The sequence below is a fragment of the Drosophila elegans genome, unplaced genomic scaffold (assembly GCF_018152505.1).
Source record: "Drosophila elegans isolate 14027-0461.03 unplaced genomic scaffold, ASM1815250v1 contig_476, whole genome shotgun sequence".
NCBI classification, from domain to species: Eukaryota; Metazoa; Arthropoda; class Insecta; order Diptera; family Drosophilidae; genus Drosophila; species Drosophila elegans.
The window spans coordinates 2,304,576-2,327,749 of NW_024545863.1; the positions used below are offsets into that span (position 1 = coordinate 2,304,576).

General features: G+C 39.3%; 1 protein-coding gene across 1 annotated transcript; it reads left to right on the top strand.

Annotated features, from left to right (window-relative positions):
• Positions 1-1,948: 1,948 nt before the first annotated feature.
• LOC108148990 (tachykinin-like peptides receptor 99D) lies at positions 1,949-22,438 on the top strand. Its single transcript, XM_017276331.2, has 10 exons — positions 1,949-2,383; positions 9,853-10,179; positions 13,105-13,319; positions 15,988-16,162; positions 17,441-17,656; positions 18,768-18,918; positions 19,594-19,790; positions 21,228-21,367; positions 21,436-21,501; positions 21,581-22,438. The coding sequence occupies exons 2-10, from the start codon at positions 9,974-9,976 to the stop codon at positions 21,757-21,759; spliced, it is 1,545 nt and encodes a 514-aa protein (XP_017131820.1). The 5' UTR covers positions 1,949-2,383; positions 9,853-9,973; the 3' UTR covers positions 21,760-22,438.
• The last annotated feature ends 736 nt before the right edge of the window (positions 22,439-23,174 follow it).

A 23,174-nucleotide genomic window follows, 5' to 3' on the forward strand; every position in this document is an offset into this window, starting at 1 on the left:
TCTGGTTTAGTGTTGCCTTTTCCTAAGTGAATTCCGTCTAATGTTCATTTGGGTTGACCCTCCTGTCCAATGTCCGGCGGATTTTTTTTCAATTTATCCATCACTTTCACAATGACAGCACCCTGGCCAAATGACATGCACTTAAAAACAGCAGGACACGCAACAAGATATAGATATCCTGGGGAAAATTTAATTTTCAGCGGCCGTGCAGCCTTGACAGCCGTGGTCATCAATCAAACCACTTGTCACATGCTGTCGGCGGACTGGTATTTAGCCAAATATACATTTTGCCAGCATAATGTTGACAAACAAATTATCATTTTGCTGGCTGTCGGGGGAAAGTTAAGGAGATGAGCAGCTGAGGAGCTGAGGGCGATGAGGTGCAGGACGAGACGAGCTTAGCGTTGATTAAATAGGGTCATCAGCAGGGCAAGGCACTGGTAACGAGCGTTCCTTGCAGATAGTTAATGATGCCCAGCTGCTCTGGATATTGCTGGACATTGCAAGCTCCACTCCCCCAACCAAGTCCATCATAATCATTATGGATGTGTTCAATGGACTGCATGGGAGCAAAAGATAAAGAAATTAAATTATGATTGACCCCAAGTTCTGTATTATTTTGCAAAGTATTATGACTGAATTTTATAATTACCTTCTGTAATTAAAATTTAAACTTTAGTTCGATGTCATTTTGTTTTTATTCAAACCATTCTTAATTTTATTGTCAAAATGATTAAAAATGTTTGAATGTTAGTATATTTTATCGGTTTAGTGAAATTAAAAAAGAAAATTGTAACGTTTTAAAGAATATTAAAATAATGGCTGATCTTAACTATTAGAAACTTAAAACCTTATAAAGTTTTTTAAATTTATCGATAAGTATTTTTTAACAATAAAATCAGATTGACCACATGGAACCCTGATAAGAAATGACAACAAATTTATCATGATATTTTTAGTAGTTTTGTTACGTGTTACCACCGCAGTTTTGTTGCAGCTAAACACAGTGATTGATTGGAAGTTGATGCATTTGTGGCGAATGAAGTTGCGGAATTCCATATCCGCTAGCAAATGAAGACGTCAAATTCTGGTGCCTTGCAAGCCACCTAAGATTCATTGCTTACTTAAGGCATATTTGGCCGAATCAGCCACCAACACCTGCGGCTGTCTGGTGTGAAAGAGCCAACTCATTTGGCCAAAACCAACAAACAGACGCGTTGCACTGAAAACAAATTTTCTTTAATTACAAAATAATGCGGTTGGTTTCATTCTACGTTTAGAGGTTTTTAGTATGAAATTAAAATTTGTTAACTTACTTATTTTTTTTTTAAGATAAGAATAAAAATCACTAAAATATTTCTATACATATTATATTGTATTTTAATTGGGACTTTTTTGGAATTCCACCGATAAAATTGATTTAAAAATTTTAAATAAAATCATATGAGTGAATTTTAAAAGCAAAGATATTTGAGCAAATATGTAGTTGATTTTTTTCCTGAGATTCCGTAGCGTGCACGTGCCAGAATCTCTGAAATCCGGATTGTTTACGAATAGACGTATGACAACAGAGAGCGAATGAAGTGCAGACCAATGAGCAAAAAACAGGGCGCAGGCGTAAAAACAAAAACTCGGCAACACTGGCCAATTCGGGCGGGCATAATTTTGATTTTCCCACTGAATTCAACGGCTTAAATCGAAATTTTCCCTTTTTCACGGAGGAAATTAAAACGGGAAGTGCCCCCCTGCGTTGGAGTCAAGGGGTTATGTGAGCCCCTGTCCCCGGGGTAACATTGCAACATATGCAACAAGCGGCTAGAGTCCCAAAAGGTCCGAAAAACCCCACCGAAGCCCTTCATAGCCCCGCTGATATGGCGCGCACAGCCTCAGAAAAATTCTGGCATGCCATTCAGTATTCCAACGTTTAGTTCAACGGCAGACTCGCGCGCGTACGGTTCGAACAAAAAAAAAGCGGAAAAAGCGGAACAAACGACGGTTCCGCTGGATCGACCAGACTTTTCGCTGCTTGTGGAAAGTGTTGAAAAAATGCTGGAAAATCAGCTTAGGGTAGGCGAAAAAGCCGCCGGCATTCGATCGGTAACGTAATTGAATTCGGGGCAGTGGATTGAAAATAAAATTGAATTTCGTGCCAAACAAATAGCAAAACGATAAACTAGTCGTTAAATTGAATATACAAATTGGTGTTTTGATTAAAACTAATAAACATAAACACTGGAACCGAACCGCAGAGTAGCAGGCAAAGCACAAGCGGAATTTAATTTTAAATACAATTTCTTTGTGTTTCGGTGCTTGCAATTGGCTGACATTGCTCATACGCCGCGTTGGTGCTGCGAGAAAGGGGAATATAGCAGCATAGTTCCTGGTAAGCGGTCTCCCATTGCCTCAAGTATTTTTTGGCCTTTTCATTGTTTTTCCATATTAAACAAACAATGTTTTCGGAGGGGGGATTAATTGCAAAGTATACTCATAGCCAAAATTGAAATTGTTTTAGGGTCCAGCTGAATTCAAAGTTTATGCAAATTTGAGTAGCCAAAGTAATTACAAAACTGCTATTTGTGGACAACTTTCGGCTGCCCCGAAAACTTTTCCAGAAATTTAATTACTTCAATCGCTTAATCAAGCGAGTAAACCAAATTTGAAAGATCAAACTGCAGGGCATCCCTCTACATTCCTAATTTTCCACTCAATTTGAGCATCGAGTGCCACAAATCCAGTCTAGCGAAAAATAGTTAACGGATAGCCAAAAATCAACACGGCCAATTGGCCAGATTTGGGAAATCGCGTGGGAGAAACAAAATTCGTTTATTTGGCAATTAAGTTGAATGCGTTCGTTTTTTATATGTTTAAAGCCCCCGAAAGCATATAATGTTTTTAAATTATGCATCATTTAGTTAACATCCTGTGCAATAAAATAAGAACTGCGCGCATTGGATTATCCCTTTGAGATTCTCACATGTGCACATTTCTGATGTTTATAATGCAAATAAACAAAATGTATTTATTTTCGGATTCAACTTATTTCAACCTTGAGTTTCAAGCCGTTTAAATTTAAGAAGCAACCGTTTGTTGAAATAAAATTTAGCATAAATTTTAAAATAAACGGTACGCTTTTTTTTATGGTAAATGAATCAATATCAATAAACAATTTTTTTTTTTGTAAGCAATTTTATTTAATTTATTAGCTTTCAAGAATCACTTTAAATCAATTGACGTTTCAATCAAAGGCAAATTAATTAATTTAATTAAGATTTGCATACAATTGCAAATGTTTTAAAAACAAATAGCAGTTCAAAGCCAAACAACTTGCTTTGTGGATTAATGAATTAATTGGCTCTTTGATTAAGAGCCAAATAATTATACTATTGCCATTTGATTCATTTAATGTGTCCACTTCAAATTTCATTGGAATTTAGGAGTAACGAAATCGAAGTAAAGCACTTTGAAGTGAATCCGTTTGGCAAATAGCAAATAGCTCACTTAATTGGTCCTCTGAGCCCCGAGCCATCTAACTCAATCAGAGGCTGCCAAAACTTTTGCCGCTCCTAAATATTTAATGTCAACTATGATTAGTGAAGCCGCAAAATGTTGTGAAATGTCGGATGTGGTTGGAGGACGTGTACGTGGACGAGGTCGAGGACGACCACTCTCTCAGTGGTTAACCGGATAAATGGCTGCTTTGCTGGAGCAAATGGACGCATCCGTATTGGAATCTTGACCTGTCCGTAATGGACGCACCACAAAAGCCGCACCGACGGTCAGCTGAGCAAACCAAAATCCTTTCAACGCGAATTACTATTGGAGAAGCAGGAGGATCCCACTTTCCGCATTAGTTCTGTAAGCCGTTTGTGGGCCGAAGGCCATTAGTTGGCACCCCCAAAAATCGGCCTTTAAAGGTCCAGGCAGGCGTGAACGAAGGCAGGGATCCTTAAGCGAATGCGAATGAAAATGAGAATAAGTAATAAGCGAATGCCGTATGCTCCGTATGCTTCGGATGTCCAGTGGTCCTGGTCCACAGTGCTGTCATGCATCAAAACATTTAATTAAATTGAAACCGATGCGGCATCCGCCCCACTGCTGACGTCTTTTCCAGGACATCGGAGGATGTGGAAGGGGTGTGGGCATTGGGGATGGAGCGCGGGAAATCAGGTCCTGTGGCGCCGGAGACGTGTGTAACTTCGGCTCTCAGCTTTCAGCTGGACACCAGTTCACTATCTCCGCCCTATATGAATTTAAATGAGGGCAGTGCCAGTCCTAAACAAGTCAGTGAATCATGTACATATTTTAGCGGTGCTCAGTTAAGTTCGTCCTTCTTTTATGCAGCTCCAGTGAACTATGCACTGCCTTTCTCACAAAAGGCAGGACATATTGCCACAGGGGCTTCCCTTAAGATGAATGGCTTAAATTGAAGGTATTGTTCATTTGAAAGGTCATAAAATAACATATCCAAAACACAAATGCCCAATTTATTGGTCTTGCAACTTTGTATATCTAATTTAAACTTTTGTTACACAACTTGGCAAGAGGCAAATATTTCAGGTTGTTATTTATGATTTTGTAAAAGCTAAGATAGCCGACTCAATTTATTAGTCATTTTAAAATTTACAAGTGATCAGGTTTACAAATTTAATTTAGGATTTGGACAATTTTTGCAATAAAAACTGAAAATACTTAAGGACTTGGGACATAGGTTTGTTTAAGGAAAAGTTAATATTCACTTAGTTAACCTAACATAACTACTATTGAAAGATTATATATGACAATACTGGAGGACTTTGATAGCTTGACAAAAACCGCTCAGTACAGAAATCAATTTTAAAATAAGTAAATTACAATAGCCTCAGTTCTGGAGTCATTCAATAAGGGAAAGCAATTCAAATCACAAATTAAGTGTACTCAAATTCCCCATGGCATGGCCACTGGTGCTCGTTCTCATCTTTCCACACCGAGCAGAGATCTGACGGAAAATACAACGAATGAGAGTTAAGTGAAATGGGAGTGGGGACTATGCGACTCAAAGAGGGGGGGAATGTAGTTTGCCTTTCTGCACTTGCTCCGCCAAAGAGCCAACGCCTGTCTCCGCTTTGTTCCTCAATTTACACATAATTGCAATAAATTGACTAAGTGGGTGCCGGGGTGTAAAATTTATTGTAGCCGCAGTCCAGAGCTCCAGACATTTGGGCGGAACTGCACCCGGTTATTTGTCTTCTCCACTCGGTTCTTGGATTGCTATGGAGCAGGGAGCACACTGATAGACTCCGGCTGATAAGATAAGACATTGAAATACCCGACTTCTCCGCTCCACATTTCACCTGTTTGCTCTGGTTTATGTCCACTGCTGGTGATTGGGAATTGCGAATGGTAGAACAAGGGCGATTGGCCGCACAACAGGGCGTATGAGTGGTGTGAGTCGCATAAGGGCTGAAAGTATTTCTTGCAATTACTGCCATGGCTTTTGTGGTTTCTCTGTATGCCAGGAAAATGGCCTTAAATGGCACATAATACTTAGAACACGCACGGGCCACCTTAAATTCCGTTAAGCTCTGTGCACAACGAAATCAGAGAAATCCAGCACAAATTTAATTTCAACATATTTGAGCCAGTGCGATTAATTTGTAAACATTTCTAATGCCTGTTATCTGTTATTGCCCATCCCACTTTAAAGGCAAATAAACCCGAATCGCTTGAACAATTAAATTCGCAGAAGCAACTTGTCCTGCCTCAACACACCCATATATCGGCAAGTTCTCCAAGTACACATATATCCGATGTTTATATAGTATTTCAGCGTTTTTATCACCTCCGTTTATTTATATATTAAGGGGGATTGTTTAATTTTTGTGAACGTTATTGTTCTGGCTGCTTTTCGGAAGGTGTGAAAGATGAATCCAGCTCGCAAATGAATTCTTGCTGGCAGCATTGTGCGGAGCTCATTAAACAATCATTTTGATGAATTTTATCCGCCTGCCGAGACTCGGGGATCCGGAGGTCCGGAGGAGTTTGCCAACGCATGTGGCCAATTTGCAGCCCCTTACCATATATTTAATGCTCATTTTGTGCTTAATTGTTTCGCCAGTGCCAGTGTGTTCCTGTGTGCTTGTGGGCAAATTAAAAACGCTCGTTTAAGTCGGGAAAAGGCGTTGGTAATTACAATTCAAGTTCACTTCCACTACCCCCAAAAATGTGCTTATTACGTTTCGTTTTGGTCCTACTTTTGGAGGCCTACGTTACTGCCCCAGCCCGTATTTTTGTTTTTTAATAAATTGTTTTAGAAATATACAGGCCGGGCGGCAGGAAGTGAATGTACTGTGAATGTGGACCAACATGCCAGGATGCGGGGTTGGGAGAAAGGGGGGAGGGCAGGACAGGGCACTAGGACAGCGCCCCAACTCTTATTGACATACATATGTAGTGGCACATACACAATCCTATGCAGGGGAAAAAAAATATTAACGCTAGTTTCTTATTTTTATTAATATGAAAAACTACCATCAATAGTTGCGGGTATAACTATATTTTATTAAGATAACTTATTTAGGATCAACGTTAAAGACCAAGCTATTGTACAATATCAATAAAATATGAAATGTAGTCAAAAAACAAATTTATTGGAGAACGATAATAAAGTTAGAAATAATGAAACACCTTTCAGGAAATTCGTATAAAACCTTAAAATATCTGGAGTGCTTACCAATACACTATCACATTTTTAGTGAATATACAGCTTAGATGAAAAGGATTATCTCTGATTTTTAAGTTTAATTTTTCGAGTTGTATTTTTAATTAAGCATTCAATTCACAAAAATATTCAAAAATGCATAGATATATTTAGCTTTAACGAAATTAAATTCAAGCAAATATTCAAAAATAGATTTAGCCATTACATAATTATGCAAAGAATAAAATATAAGACATATTATTCACCGAATTCTAGTCTATTAACTATTATATAAGCTATTTCTACAAATGAATATACTTAATTGCGGACCAATTTAAGTGACTTTTCTCCCAGTGCTCACCCAAGGGACTGGGCTGTCCACATAGACCCGCACTGTTTTACTGCAGCCACACACTCCCACTCCCATTGACCCAACTTACAAAGACCCACCGACTAAACTCGTCTTTATTTCTCGGCGTTGTGCGCCTGTGACTACGCCACCCTGTACTTGACTTGTCAAACACAAAAAAGAAAAACTGCCGAGGGAGCGGGAGAAACTGAACCTTTTATTCTCGGTCGTAATGAACGCTGCATGTGCTTTCCACGCTGCTGAAAAATATGTGGAATGTTGTAAGCGGCTGTGGCGAGTCGAAGGTCCACCGGGAATTGCTTTGTTCTAGCAGGCAAAAAAAAAGGGCCAGCTACGAATTTACACATAATCAATACCAAACAGGCCAATTTTGCTATATTAAATTTAATATTTTAAAATTGCAAATCAGGCACTGCAGAAATAAAGTTAATTTACAAACAAAACCACTAACAACTCGAAACTATTTTGAGAATAAGGGAAAATATTTATAAGTTTTGAGTGGTGAAACTAAAGTGGGCTCTATGTGGAATCTAGAATATTTACATTTTCCCCATTTCAACAAGCTGGTCCAGAGTTCGGCAGACTTGGCTTATAAGTGTTTACCATGAGGTTTTCAAAATGCCTCTAGATCTCTACTGTTGCCGTGTCTAGCTGGGGCTGATTTCATTAACAAAGACATCGGTGGATGAATGCGAAACAATCGCGCGGGTCAGTGGAACAAATTTATTTAAACTTTGCGCTCTGTGTGATGGCACAACACGGCGTATACGCAACCCACGCGAATTTCCACTGTATCAGCACTTTCCATCACTTTCGGTGGCTGGCCATGGAACGTGACAGTTTGGCCATTTTTCAAGTTCACTGAAATTCCGAGCACAAAAATGCGAATCTAATTTTTTGCGATTATTGCAGAAAACGCAATTTGAACGGACATCAGTCAAAAGATGCCACGAACTAAAAACAAACTTTTAAAAAACAGAAATGGTCGACCCAAAGTTGGTTAAGCATTTTGCTATTTTGGCAAATATTTGCTCACATCGTACGTTTATTTTGGGGGCGTGAAACGATCTGCCAATTATGGTGAACATTCCTTTTGAAGATTGTTTGCCTTTCATTAAGACTCATCGCCTGCTGCACTTTAGTGCCCAGTTGCCAGTTTCCAGATTCCAGACAAAACCAGAACCAGAACCAACTTATCAATTTGCTTGTGGCATATTCTTTGTTTTGTCTATTTGTAGTCATTATTTGTAATCATTTTCTCGGCAGACAAGCTGCCGGCAATTGATTTTTGCCCACCGCACTGTTTGTTTAATAGCTTTCGTCTTTGGAGAGCGGGTTGCAGCTTTGTTTCCGGGGGGTATCGATGCAACCTATTGACTTGGCTGATAAATTGTTATTCCGCTACATTAAATAGTACACGCGGAGAAAAAAGGTATCCTTTGATATAACCGGATCAGAAATGTCTATCACTTAAATAGTTGATATTATTATCAGAAGCAAAATAATATTTGTCTCAAAGGTTATGTTTCCTAAATGAATATCAAGAAGATATATAAAGATTTCACTTAATTATGGCAATATTTTATTTTTAATGTTAAAAAACTTTACTTTACTTCAACCATACTTTCCCAAGCAATATTATGGAAATCAAGTTTGTGTACCTACATTATTCTTTGCCTTCGAATATAAGTTGAGAACTTGTACTCTAACAGGTTACAATTTTTTCCTCACTGCTTGGTAGAAACAAAGTATAAGCCACGTAACATAAACGCTTTTAAGGATGCTAGGATTATAGTTTTGTTAAACTTCAAGTGAAGCGACTGACCGTCGCTATTATCTCGAACTGCCAAGGACAGAGCTCAGTCATAATTGAAGGACGAACAGGTCGCTCCTGTGGAAGGGACATCCATTCGTCGTGGCCTTTCATAATCGGCCAAAAGTAGAGACGAGAGACAATTGTTTGCGAGTCATCAGATACTCGAAAGGTAGGTAAATCTAGCTCTAGGGACGCATAAAAAGATACTGCTTCACTGGGTTTTTTCAATTGGATTTGAGCTATTTTTGTCCGCATAATGATGCACGAGGCTAAGGACATTAATTTTTCTTTTTAATAAACAATTTAAACACAAATAATAATGTCCTTAGCCTCGAGTATCATTATGTGCACAAAAATAACTCAATTTCAATTGAAAGCTTAAGAGCCTATTTATTTATAGCAAATATAATTAATAAAATGCAATATATTAGAGAAATAGAAGCATTGACAAATTTTTTATACCTTACAAAAATATTTTTAATTAAGAAGCTTAGGTTCCCATGCCGATTCCTGTTCATTAGCGTTTAGAGTCATAAATTAGCAAAGACCACATTCAATATTATTATTGGACAAATTGCCGGTATTTACAGCTCCGGACGTTTCCAAGGCATCCGGATTCACTAATGGCCACCACTTCTCAATCTCATCAAGGCACACTTAAGGAACTTTGCCGTGAGGAAAGTCCTAAGTCAGATTATTCAAAGAACTAGAAACAAACCACAGAAAACTTCTTTTGAAGAGCAGGGGATAGGGTGCAAATGAGTCAGTCACGTACCGAAAAATGAAACAAAGTCAAGAAGAAATCAAAATCGATACCGAATACCTTCTTAAGCACGTAGGGGGAATGTGAAAACTTTCTACTTTAAATGAGCATCAAAAGCTTTGTTTTCAAACAACAGAACACGAGGGCAACAAAGATCACAAAATAAAATAAAACATTCTAGAAATGAAATTAGATGGTCTTGTTACCGCTTTCATTGCATTTTTCAGGTCGAGCAGTTGGCAAATGGAAAGCAAATAAGGAAAAGCAAACGCGATACGCAACATTAACTCGGAAATCCCACAGTCAGGTTAAAGACAAAGCGAAAGTAGGTACTCCGGGGTGCGGAAAATGACATCAGCCATGGAGAATCGCAGTGACTTTCAGACGGATGACTACTCCGACCTCAGCTGGAGCAGCTGGAGCAACTGGAGCACCCCCGCGGCCGCTCTCCACTCGGCCATGAGCAGTGTCCTCGTGGCCACCAACACAACGCCGTTTCCCGATTTTGGCCAGGACCTCGGCCTGTCCACCAGCTCCTTCAATCACAGCCAAACGTGAGTTAAGCTCGGATCCCATCTAATGCCTAATTATGACACAGACTCAATTAATGTCCGAATTCACGCACAAGCACGGTTATCATAGCAGTGGCAGTGGCAGTCGCAGCAATTTCGAATTGGGGGTCTTTTTTTGATAAAATAATACAAATATTTCAATGATAAATTACCAGAAAAGAGAACTTAATCGAATAATATACATTGTTATGAAATATTGCCCCTAAACTATTTAAGTAAAAATATGAAGGACTTTTAGGAACGTATATATGTTACAATAAATCATAAGGCTATCTAAATACCATAACTGAAAAGGTTAATTAATTCATAACAACACTTCTGCACTTTTCTTAGTACAAAATCATAGTGCAAGTCAAATAAAATAATTCAGATCTTAAGTTTTCTTACATCCTAAGTACCAAATCACAGTTTAAGTTAAACGTTCTTGCAAGAGAGACCCGAGCCCCTAAAAATTCCAGCTTACACCACTGCTCTTTGAAAGTGTAAAGGGGCGCTCTAGCTCCTAGATTTCGTGGCTTTTTGATGAGTCCTGTTGAGTTCGCCTCCGCATCTGTTTTATGCCCACACTAACTTGCATCTCTAATGACGCCTCCGTTCAGTTATTCCGCCATTCAGTCATTCACTCCGGCATTTCCGTTTAGTCCGTTGGTTCGTCACTTCCGTTTCGAATACATATTACGGCGTAGGGCGGGGTTCGCGGAAAGCAAACACATTTAATGCGGAGATACTTAGTGTATATACACAAGAAACTTCGGGCTCTATGCCATTCAATCCCATTCTTTGCTGGCTGAAGAAGCGTCGGCACTTTTTTGGCAGACATGTCCCAAATTTACTGCCGTACCAGCAGCAACAAATGGGGTTGTGCGACAGTCGAAGTCGGATAATTATTGGGATATGGCTGCGTCTGACGCATCGAAAATACATTTGGCGAATGACTCTGCTTTTTTTGCGACCCGAAACTGCTATATATCCTTCAGGCAGTGCTCAACACTCAATCCTGTGACAACAGTGGCCAGTATCATTGGCTGCTACTGCCTTTACCACTGCCATTTGCTTCTGAGTTGTCTATTTGTGTGCGCAGACACTACGTCCGATTTATGTGCAAATAAAGGGCAACCAAGTTGCCTAAAATTGGGAGAATTTTTGCACAAAAGATTTCGTGCATCAAAGCAAAAACATATTTGTACACATTTCACTGAAGTGGCACTATAACAATTTTATTTGCTCAAACTGTCCATATTCCCATAACAACTCATAAAACTGACATAGGTTAATTGCTCTCAGAAAAGCAGTCTCAGGCTATTTTGAAAAGAGAATGTCCTTATGAAAAATATATATTTAAGGGAGAGTAATACTATAACAATGGAACAATAGCAACTTTTGTTGAACAATTTTAAAATCTTTTCTACTTTCTACTACAAGTTGTCAAGATGGAAAGTTTGTTTTTACTTTGTTGAGTATATTATTTATTTCTTCTTTATATTCTTTCAACAACAATCCTGACTTTACAGTATGCCAATAAAAATAAATGAAAAATGAAAACACTCCGAACCAGTATACCCATTTTTCCAGTAGATGTGCACTATTTAAACCGCAACATCAATATCAACAAGCCTGGCAGCTCTGGGAGCAGAAGACATCAGAATAGTAGCAAACATTTTTTGTACTTTTTGTCATGGCATTTTCTTTGGCCCGAGGCTGCCTGAATTTTCAGCTATTCTCTGTTTTCCTACCCTGGCACTTCTCATTCCGTTTTTCGTTTTCCGTAGGCCTATCTGAGCCCCACAAAACAAATCAATAATCCTCCTTGCATTAGGTCCTCGAACAAAGGAGATTTTATGTAAATCCCCGCCGTTTGTCATGCGAAAATGGGGTTGTTGTAAAGTGAGAATTACCTATGTGGGCATCTTTTTAATTGCTCTGAAGAGTGAATAAACACAGCATTAATGACTGCCTAGCCAATTTAGTGCCATCTCCAGCACACAGCGTGCATATTAAATGACATGGCTGTTATCCTGCCCCCAAGTTTGTGTGTGTGTGTGTCCAATAGCAAACTAACCGGGCTGGGGCGTCACAAATCCGCTGGAGCGAGTCTCGGGGTGCCCAGACCCTCTATTTAAACACTCGCCTAGATGCGAACCTAAATAAACAAGTCGGGACTCACGAAATATTAAAAAGATGACGACAATCGACGATGAGTGAGTGGAGTCCCTTGCCCTCCGGCTGAACCCGATGTTTTATGTGGCAGACGGCGCTGCAGAAAAACACGGATTTGTCAACGCACGCACAATTACACACGCTTAATAGCGACAACATCCTGGAGTCGCACATATAGATACACAAAGAGAAATAATTTACAAAGAATTCTTATAGTACGCAAATTACCATAAACCATACCATTTTGCCAAAAGTTAATAATTAGGTTTTTTGATATAAACGGTGTTTAATATTCAGAAATTTATAATAATTTTAACCTTTGTTTAAACATTTGTGATAAATAAGATGTAAATGTTAATAAAGTAGTTCGGTTCTAAATATAAATGACATTCAAAACTAAAGTTAATTTAATTTAAATCAAGACTAAAAAAAAAAATTGACTAAAACTAATAGAAATATAAAAAAAGATAAATTTATATTGTAATTATAAAATTGAAACCAGAAAATTTAGATTTGACAAGCCTTTAATAGTATGGTCTTGCCTAAGCAGTTGTTGTGATATTTTCTGCCAGTGTACATATGCTTGTAAGCTGAAAGCACCCATTCGCCTGCTTACATAGACACACATCACCCACTTGGCACTCGTTTATAACCGTGAAACATAACACACACACTTAATCTCGATGTCACTAATTCCCCACTGAACCCCCATTTACCCATTTACATTCGTATCCACATCCTTATCCACAGCCTATCCACAGACTTGCCCACCACCGTCGACGTGGAGGATGCGGCAGCGTCCATGGAGACGGGCTCGTTTGCATTTGTGGTCCCATGGTGGCGCCAGGTGCTCTGGAGCATACTCTTCGGCGGCATGGTCATTGTGGCGACTGGTGGCAACCTGATTGTAGTCTGGATTGTGATGACGACCAAGCGGATGCGGACGGTAACCAACTATTTTATAGGTGAGTGCATAGGCATATTTACCTGCTTGTCTGGTGTCCTTTGCGTATACGCGATAAAAATCACTCATACGGCATGTTAGCCGTGTGGACTTGGCTTCTAAACTAAACATTTTAAAAGCACCAGCCCTTAACCAATATTTTCTGAAAGTTAAACAGTTCGTCTTTCTTAGTCAGTTATCACCAGACGCTAAAGACTAAATTTACTTCTGAACACTACTCTTATTTAATTTACACATTTTTCTCAAACTAGAAACTTCATATTTCCACTTTGGTGTGTCCAGTTAAGGTCGACGCTTTTAACAGGAACGTAGGGTATTTTTTAATATTCTCCCGAGGAGAAGAAGGCTGGATTACCCATTTATGGCTACTGCACCGTAGAGCACTTAAAGAGCAACTGGCCTTCCCTCGACTGCATTTTTCATGCGCCCTGTTGCACCTAGCAGATATTAACTTTACAACCCTTCAATCTTCCACCGTCGCCAATTTTGTTTGTAAGCGAGGGAGAAGCACCGTCCGGATGGCATTTATTATAATTTCCCCAGCTTTTGGCATCAAGTTCATTTACGAAGTTTGCCGTCTAAAGTCTAAGCTCGGCTTCCATTAATTGAATATGCTTTTAGTCACGTTCTAGAGTGCATTAAATTTGAAATCTGGCAAATCTCATGCACACACTAATCACACTTTTAATAATAAGACAGACCAAACTCGTCAAAAGTTAGCGAAAGTTTACACAAAGTTTCTCATCGTAATGACAATGCCGACATTTTGTTCAAGGGATGAGTAGTTCAGCCACTTTGGAATAACCGCTTGGATACCTGATTGCCGGCTTTATGTATGCGCAATTATTTTAGTATAATACCCAAGCAACTAAGGATGGGAGGCAATAAAACGAACCTGGAATTGATTCCGTTTTGCCAGCTTACTACTAATCCAGCTCTTCTGTTCGACGGGACCCAGTAAAATACTATATAATGAATAACAATGGGGAAGGCACCGTGTCCTCCACTTTCCTTTCTTTCGTCTGACTTGGTAATGATTATTATTATTACGTAAACTAAATGCCCGTTGAGCTCGCAAGGCTTTGGCAAAGGCATTTCGAATTTGCATTTATAAATACGCATTGGCCATCATTATGAGTAACAAGTTCTGACGTTTTAATCATTTTTGGGGCACACAAATTTCAAATTCACATCACAGCCATCTGGAGAAGCATTTTGTCCGCCCATCGAGGTGGTTGAGTTTGTGGGGGAAAGCCAGTCACCGGATGATAATCTTCTTTGGGTTCATTATCAATGCGTATTTGCATCTTTTGTTTAAGTTTGTTGGTTAGAGTATCGCTTCTTCCAAGAGTCTTTTCATATTTTTATTTGGATTGTCAAAGGAAAATTCATGTAACGTTACGTATTTCCTTGTACATTTTTAGACAAAAGTAATGAAGGGATTTAAAAAGTAAAAAGTAATTAAGGTTTTAGAGCGGATTTTGTTTTCTATATATATGTATATACTGCCAGAATGGGCAACCCTTTATGAAACTTATATATTTTAGTTCATTAATCCTAAAATATGGGTCATTTTGATACTTTTTGATCAATTTGATTTTTTTTTTAGCTTTTTGAGTGTTGAAAGAGAAAAGGTGAAAATTTTAATTAAAACGCATATTAATTTTATATTTTTTAAGCAATTTTAATAGGTTTATTGTTTGGTTTATTTTGGAAAAATATGAGACACAGTACCTTGAGTTTTAAATCAGGTTGTTGTTAGCTCTAAATAATGTTATAACAGTTTAAATGGGTTTTTGTTTAATTTCATAAATATTTTCCTCTGTATCCGCGAGTGAGTGTGCCCCCCGTGAAGACTAAGCGCCTAAAAAGAAACATTTTGTTATTAATTAAAATGGGCCTGAATCGATATTTGGGTACGTGGCTGACAGGACCGAGCCCCGGGGAAAATGGTGGCCAGATAGCTATACTATATAGTCATAGTCAACGGCCCCGGGAGCCAGGTCGATTGTTAGGATGCGACACGTCGCCTCGTGTCATGTTGTAGGCGTCACAGGACACAGAACTCGCAGGACTCGCAGGAGCCGAGAATAACATCTGAACACGGGCTAATGTTCGGCAAAGGACATTTGTTTCATTGTAGGTGCTGTTGTGCTGTTTCGTGATGCTTTTTATTCTCCGGCACTTCGTCGCCTTATCTCCAGTAGATAATGAAAAATAAACAATGGCGGGGCCAGCCGGCAGACTTTTCCTTTCCAGCGATTCCATTTTCTTTTCTTGGCCCCTGTTATTGTCTATGGCTGCTGATTCATTGGCATGTAAATCGCTCAATGCAAATGAAATACAATAAAAGTGTATCGCGAAACGAATTCATGGCTACGTTGACATGTATACAACATATACCTATATACTTTCGTTTCCTGTTTTCTGTTGAATTTTATACAAATATGCGGGTGAAAGTGCACTTTATTCCTCTCTAATTATAAATGTACTGCGAATAAGTAAAAGGTAAGTCGGCTGTCGGGATTGTGGATGTTTTATTGTTTTATTTCGCCCCGCGAAGGTTGTAATTATAAAAATTCTTTGTTGTTTGTTTTGCATAATTTGTTGCTTCTGCCACTCGACCAGATACAAGTGATTGCTCGTCTCTGTCTTTTCCGGTTATTCAGTGAATCTCTCCATCGCGGACGCCATGGTGTCCAGTCTGAACGTCACCTTCAGCTACTACTACATGCTGGACAGCGACTGGCCCTTCGGGGAGTTCTACTGCAAGTTGTCCCAGTTCATCTCCATGCTGAGCATCTGCGCCTCCGTGTTCACCCTAATGGCCATCTCCATCGACAGGTGAGTGGATTGAGGGATTATGAGCGAATGCTTAACCTAAACTCATCTTCATATGCATATCCGACCTACCGAGACCCTTATCAATCAAGCTCAAAAACACAGGCCAAATAACCCATTCGTTTTAATAGGATTTCATAGGGTTGCAGACATGAAACGCAATTCGATTGCCTGTCACAATGCTCAGAATAAAAACCCATCAAAATACGTGTTCATGTTCTCCAAAGTACATTAATAAGCAATGTTCTAGCTACTTACTTGTAATATTGAGAGGTTAAATCAAATCATTCTCTCAAGTAAACAAAATAACCGACAAATTACCTAAAATATTATAAATATTTTTTTCCAACGCTCGGTTTGCTAAGAAAGCGTAATCCCTTTCTTGTTAAAAGCGTTTTCATCAAATTATATTGTCTAGTAAACAAAACAGTTGGCATACAAACATGAATGCTGAACTGTTTATAAATAATTCCCTATTTACTGTGTCCCAAATATTTATTGACGATTTATTGGTTCAAAATCGAATGCATTCATATAAATTAAAACATACTGTCAAAAGCTCCATTTAAACATTTAGCAAAGATTTTTGTATTGAATCTCGTGAACAAATAAATCAAGAGAATAGCTTCGGAAAAAGTCTTAAGAAAAAACAAGTTAATACATTATGTGTCAGCTGCTTGGGCCAAAACAATAAGTGAAAACTTATGTATTGGAAATCCTGGACAAATAAATAATGTTTTAGTCTACTAAAACAAATTGTTTACCAATGCTGCAAAGTACAGCACATAAATAATGTTTCCTTTGAGCTCATAAATTAAATTAATGCCTAGTCAACGAAACAGCCTCATTTAATGATTTTTTACGCAGAAAAAGCCATTGAAATGTAATCCGTTTAAAGTCCACGGAATTGTCTACTAAATCCTTAACGCATAAATACAAAAGACAGCAAAAAACGACACATAATTCCATTTGGTGAGCTATTAGGTTTCTATATAAACTTCCTTAATGACTCCAACTTTTAATGGCATGCCGTGATCCGATGAAACCCCACCACGCAGGCCAAAAATTCAGCAGATTAAATTACTCTTCAGTAATAGCACGCTCTTGCAGTGGCGTTCCCATTTTAATAACATTTTATGAAGCCTTTTTTTTTTGTGGATGACCTCGTGCATTTCGATAATCAGCTTATGGTCAGGTGCCTCTTCGGCAAAAAGTTTTCCGCAGAGAGCGCTTGCATTGCTGGAAATTGTTTTAAAATGGCACCTCACCTCTGTTTCGCAGGTACGTGGCCATCATCAGGCCGCTGCAGCCGCGGATGAGCAAGCGATGCAATTTGGCCATTGCGGCAATCATCTGGCTGGCCTCCACGCTCATCTCCTGCCCCATGATGATCATCTACCGGACGGAGGAGGTGCCCGTCAAGGGCCAGAGTCCCCGGACCGTCTGCTATCCGGAGTGGCCCGATGGCATGACAAATCATTCGAGGCTGGAGTCCATGTGAGTATCCTTCGTCCATCCGCGGCGAGAACATCGAGTGCTCAGCTGAGCTCAGTCGAATTTATGCGAGTCGAATCTGTCAGAGCTTGTTAGCCAATTCCACTACAGTTAGAACGAGAAAACCTATTCGATTGTACACTGCAAACAATTTGCTGAAGAGATTAAGGGGTACAGTTAAAGGGCTAAAAAAGATTAGATTTTAACCATAAAATATTTTAGCAATTCTTTATACATTTTATTCACTCGAAATGTTAGAATTTGTAATAAATAAAAAAAATCATACAGATTTTTACTATTTTTTCTAACATTACTTTTTAAAATGGTATTAGAGTATAGATATTAGAGTATCACTTTACTATACTAACTTTATCGTTCTTTTGTGACTTTTGAAATTAAAAACTGGTTTAAAGGCATACTTCTGTATGTAACAATTTTTGTGGACATGCTTTGAGTTTTGAAGATTTTCAAAGGAACTTGAAATTGTGTCCGGTGCATAGAAAAAACGTTCATAGAAGAACGCCATCGCGATGAAGGTGTAAATCAAAAATCACAGCGTCATCCAAGTTTGAGGTTGCACATGCAGCGACCATCAGGATCTGAAGCTGGGACATGGTGATGGGATGGGATGGTATGGGATTATCGGGGATGGGGTCGTAAAAGCGGACATTCGGAGACAAAACTGAACCGATAAGTTCGCATAAAAAACGAATGGCAGAGTGGGTGATTGGGTGGTGGGTTGTTTTTTGTTTTGCCTGGGGGCCAAAAATCAGGAAGAGGGGCAAATAAAACGTGTTGCTTTTTACAGCCATTTTGTATGGCAATTTGGTAGCAGCGGGTGTTGCGCGTCCTACGTCCTACGTCCTGCTTTCTGCGTACCCAGTACCCAGTGTTATGCATTGTGTCCCACATGCAAGGCCATTAATTTTAGATTCATTCCAAATTGCTACTTGCTCGATAAAAAATAAAACAAAAGCCAAAACAAGCCATAGCAGCAACAATGTCCGATGGAGCGATAGTATGATAGGGGATTTTAAAAGCATTGCTCGACTAACTGTAGGGCTTGTAAACACAGTGTCTGATCTACTATTTGTGCGGCTTTGTCGTCGTTTAGCTACAACATCCTCATCATCATTTTAACCTACTTCCTGCCCATCGTTTCGATGACGGTCACCTATTCACGTGTGGGCATCGAGCTCTGGGGATCCAAGACCATTGGCGAGTGCACGCCCCGTCAGGTGGAGAATGTGCGCAGTAAACGGAGGGTAAGTCCCCATTCCTGATTCCTAAATTCCCGATTCCCTGCTTTCATTTTGCTACTATTATTAGCACTTGGTTGCGGTCTGTTTTAAAATGGCTTGATTTAAAAGAAATTGATAAATCTTTTCATTCTTAATTTCTAACTAACTGTTGTTTATTTTATATTTGTTTATTTTTTATGGTATATACTTATGACACATTATTTTGTACACCCTGAATTATGTGACAGTTTTTTCAAACAAGACATTTTAAATAAATTTCAAATGAATTGCCTAAATTTCTCCAAGCTTCAAATTATTTGTAGTTAATTTTGACCTGTTTTTGTAAGTAATGTTTTTGTAGTGGCTTCAGTTGTAACTCAATGTTTGTTGCTTTTCCGGAAACTTCTGTTTAGTTTGGCAACTTGTGTTGATGCTTAGTGTTTTCGTTGAATTTACCAGCAGTCTCTGAAAGTAAAGAGTTCTCTTGAACAATTATGAAAAAGACTTCTGTTGAATTATTATGTTTTCGGATTTAGTTTAAATGGAATTTTTAAAGATGAACGAATTAGAAATATTGATTAGCAAAAGGAACATTCTGTTGAAGTCAAATTATATTGTGCACAAATTGCTATATTAATTTGCTTCAAAATAGACTAATGTCATTTAGCTCTTTAATAAATAAACGTAAACTTTCCCCAGGTGGTGAAGATGATGATTGTGGTCGTCCTGATATTCGCCATCTGCTGGCTGCCGTTCCACAGCTACTTCATCATCACATCCTGCTATCCGGCCATCACCGAGGCACCCTTCATCCAGGAACTCTACCTGGCCATCTACTGGCTGGCCATGAGCAACTCCATGTACAACCCCATTATATACTGCTGGATGAATTCGCGGTAAGTAGCTGAATCGATTGCCACTTGAGTGCCATGTCCATGTGGTCGCCTTAGCCCACAACAAATTGGGTAATTTGCGGTTGAATTAGCACGATTAGGGTACAAAGTGCATTGCCACTCAGGACACCCACATCTCGGCAAGAGACCCGTCGACAGATTAGTTGATTGGTTAACCGACTCCCCGGAAATTAATGTGCCCGTCATCATTACCACAGAGAAGGCAGGCTCAATGTTCCCGCGGTTAGTTGTTGTCACTGTCTCGCTCTTTGAATGTAGTTTGTATATATGTGGCAACATGATTCCGGCGAACCAACATACAACTGCGGTCGAAATGAAAGCAGACATGTTTACATATGTATAAAATTCGGATTGGTTATGCTTAAGAATGGTTTAAATATTTATTATCGATATATAATTAACTGAGCCTTAATTTAAGCTGATTTTAAGGCTCATTAAAATGTACATAAAAATGCATTGAAATGTATTTTCCTTAAATTTATGCAGCACAATTTTAAGCAATTAAATTCAAGCCTTCCAAAAAGTATTCAAATTTTAAAAAGTTTTTTTTATTTATTATTTTTGCATTTACTTCATTTTATGCAAGTTGTCTAAGTCTTTAAGCAATTATCCTTTAGCCAACAAATCAATTTTACTGAGCAATCATTTTTGAGAAATAATTTTAAATGAAATGAAATTTGTAAAACAACAAAAGCCACCGTCATATTTATTCAACCGCAGTTGTGGGTGCGAAACAAAAGACGTGGCTCCTACATATATAGCCGTACAAATTGGCAGTCGGTGTTCGCGCGTCCGTGTCCGGAAAAACGTAGCGGGTTGCAATTAATTCCGCTCAGTCAGCGGATATTTGACTGATGGGGAAACGCCGGACTGGAACGAAGTCGGATAATGGGTCTTCTACGTGCCAAAAAAAAAAAAACATTCCGGCCGGCACGTGAGACTGGCTGCCCTGGATCATTCTGGTAGCTCCAGTCAATTGATGGCGCCCCATATGCAAATGATGACGACAACGACAACGAAGGTCTTCCTTTATATTTACTACCCATGGGGAACATGGAGATATTAAGTTGCCGCGATGGCCCGTAAAAGACACTCCTGTTACACTATAGATTATATGAGTAAGCGGTGTCCAGGTCGATATACTAGCATTGTGTGTAGATAAAGGGGTATCGAACGAAGCCAACAGAAAAAGCTGCTCATAAATAAAACAAGTTGAGGTGTTTCAGGGTTTGTCACAATGGCAATCCATAAATCTTCAATTAAGCAAGCACTCTTTGCAAGGTTTTTTCTGGGTAGATATTAAAGAAATGTTCTCTTCTAACAAAACATAACAAAATTAAAGCTTAAACTTTTGTAGAAATAATGATTAAGATATTAAAGTAGCTTGCAATATGACTCTAATATTATGTATTGTCTTAGCTTTCGCTATGGTTTCAAGATGGTTTTCCGCTGGTGCCTCTTTGTGCGTGTGGGCACGGAGCCCTTCAGTCGGCGGGAGAACCTGACATCCCGGTACTCCTGCTCCGGTTCTCCGGATCACAACCGTATCAAGCGCAATGGTAGGTTTGGCCGCTGGCAATTGGCATGACAAAAGGATGGTACGCTAATGAGTTTTTTGCATTGATAGATACCCAGAAATCCATACTTTATACCTGCCCAAGCTCACCGAAATCGCATCGAATTTCGCACAGCGGTGAGTTCGGACCCTGGACCCACGATAATTGGATAAAAAAGGGTGGTATCTAATTTTTCTTCACTAATCTAACTCACAGGAATAAATCGCAATGCGACGCTGAGGAGTAGTCTACCGGCGGAGTCGAAATCAACTGGCGGAGGACACAGGAAGAGGATGTCCTATCAGCAGGAGCTGCAGCAGCGATGGTCGGGTACGAATAGTGCCACCAACAATGGTGGCAGCAGTACGGCCAATACCACACAACTGCTCTCCTGACAGCCGGCCATCGCCATCCAGGTGGTGCCGCCGGAGAGCCTGGAGATGCAGACCCAGATCGTCTGCTCCTCGCCCTACAACAACAACTACCGACGCACCAATCCTGGAATGGGCGAAAGGGACTCGTCTGAAAATGACAAAACCTGGCTCTAAGCTAATTTAAGGTCTCGAATTTATACTTTTACAAAGGTCATTGGAGTTAATTGGAAGCCTAGAAGGCCAGAAGCCTGGTAGCCAATTAGACTATATTACAATTCATTCTTGAAGAAACCAAAGCTAAGTTAGGATATCGTCCTTGCCCCTCGAACATATCAGATATAGCTGGATTACAGACCGTAACCCACTAATTGGGAATTTTCAATCAAAAATAGGTTGCAAGAAACCCAATACTCTGTTGTACTTCAGTGCAAATGGTTGTTGGGACAAGGTAAATCGAAATTAAACTGCTACATCTTTTGAGCCAAGAAGTGGGTTTCCCATTAAGCTAACTGATCCATTTGTGTCACTGTAAATATTCGGATTGGTTCCTACAAACTGTGTGTTTTTAATTCTTCTCAACGCTTTACGGCTGCTTGCTTAAGTTGTAACAAATAAACAAATGACTACGAATGTGAATGTACGTGTAAATATAAATGTATGAATTTAAATGTTATTGCGAATAAAGCGACTTTCTCCATCACCGAGTTGTTCTTAGATGTATTGGGTTTCCGGACTGTCAACGGCCTAGAATGAGTACGGCAGCGACTCTGTTTATTCAGCTATTCCATCCATTTTATATTCGGAGTGTGAATCTGGAATGGGCAATGGTAAAATGCGAGCTGACAGGAGTGGCAAACACTCTTGCGAATCTAGCCAGGGTGGAACCTCCAGCGAGGGTGTAAGACAAATTTAAATATGAATAATCCAAGTGCCTAGGGCGACTGAATAAAGGTCTGAATACGGGCGTATTTGAATGCACATGTGCCTGTGTCTAAGCGAGTTATGCCCACAAGCCATCTTTGCCGGCTGGCGTATCAATTTTTTATCAGTAACCATTTTAGAGAAAATTGCATTTGATTTTTTCTGCTTTATGTGCTCCATGTAGGCACTTTCCCGAACCAGCAGAGCATAAACATATATTTGGAGTACAGGGGGTAAAGTCTTCAACTCACTTAATTCCACATCGCTTTATTCCTATAAGTTATGAATAATTCGGTTGTTTTTCATACCTATCAAGCTGGCGAACAAGGGTCTTACAGAATTGTGAAGTGTAAAAAAGGAACAAGGGTAAATGTTTCTTCAAATTTCTCAAAGGCTTCAGTTGTAGAATTTTAGGTTTTTTACGGGCTGACAAATGGTAGACTTACCCGAAATGCTAATGTAATTACTTGTAAGCTCAAGCACAGAACAGGGTATTTCCAAGTCGTGCATAATCC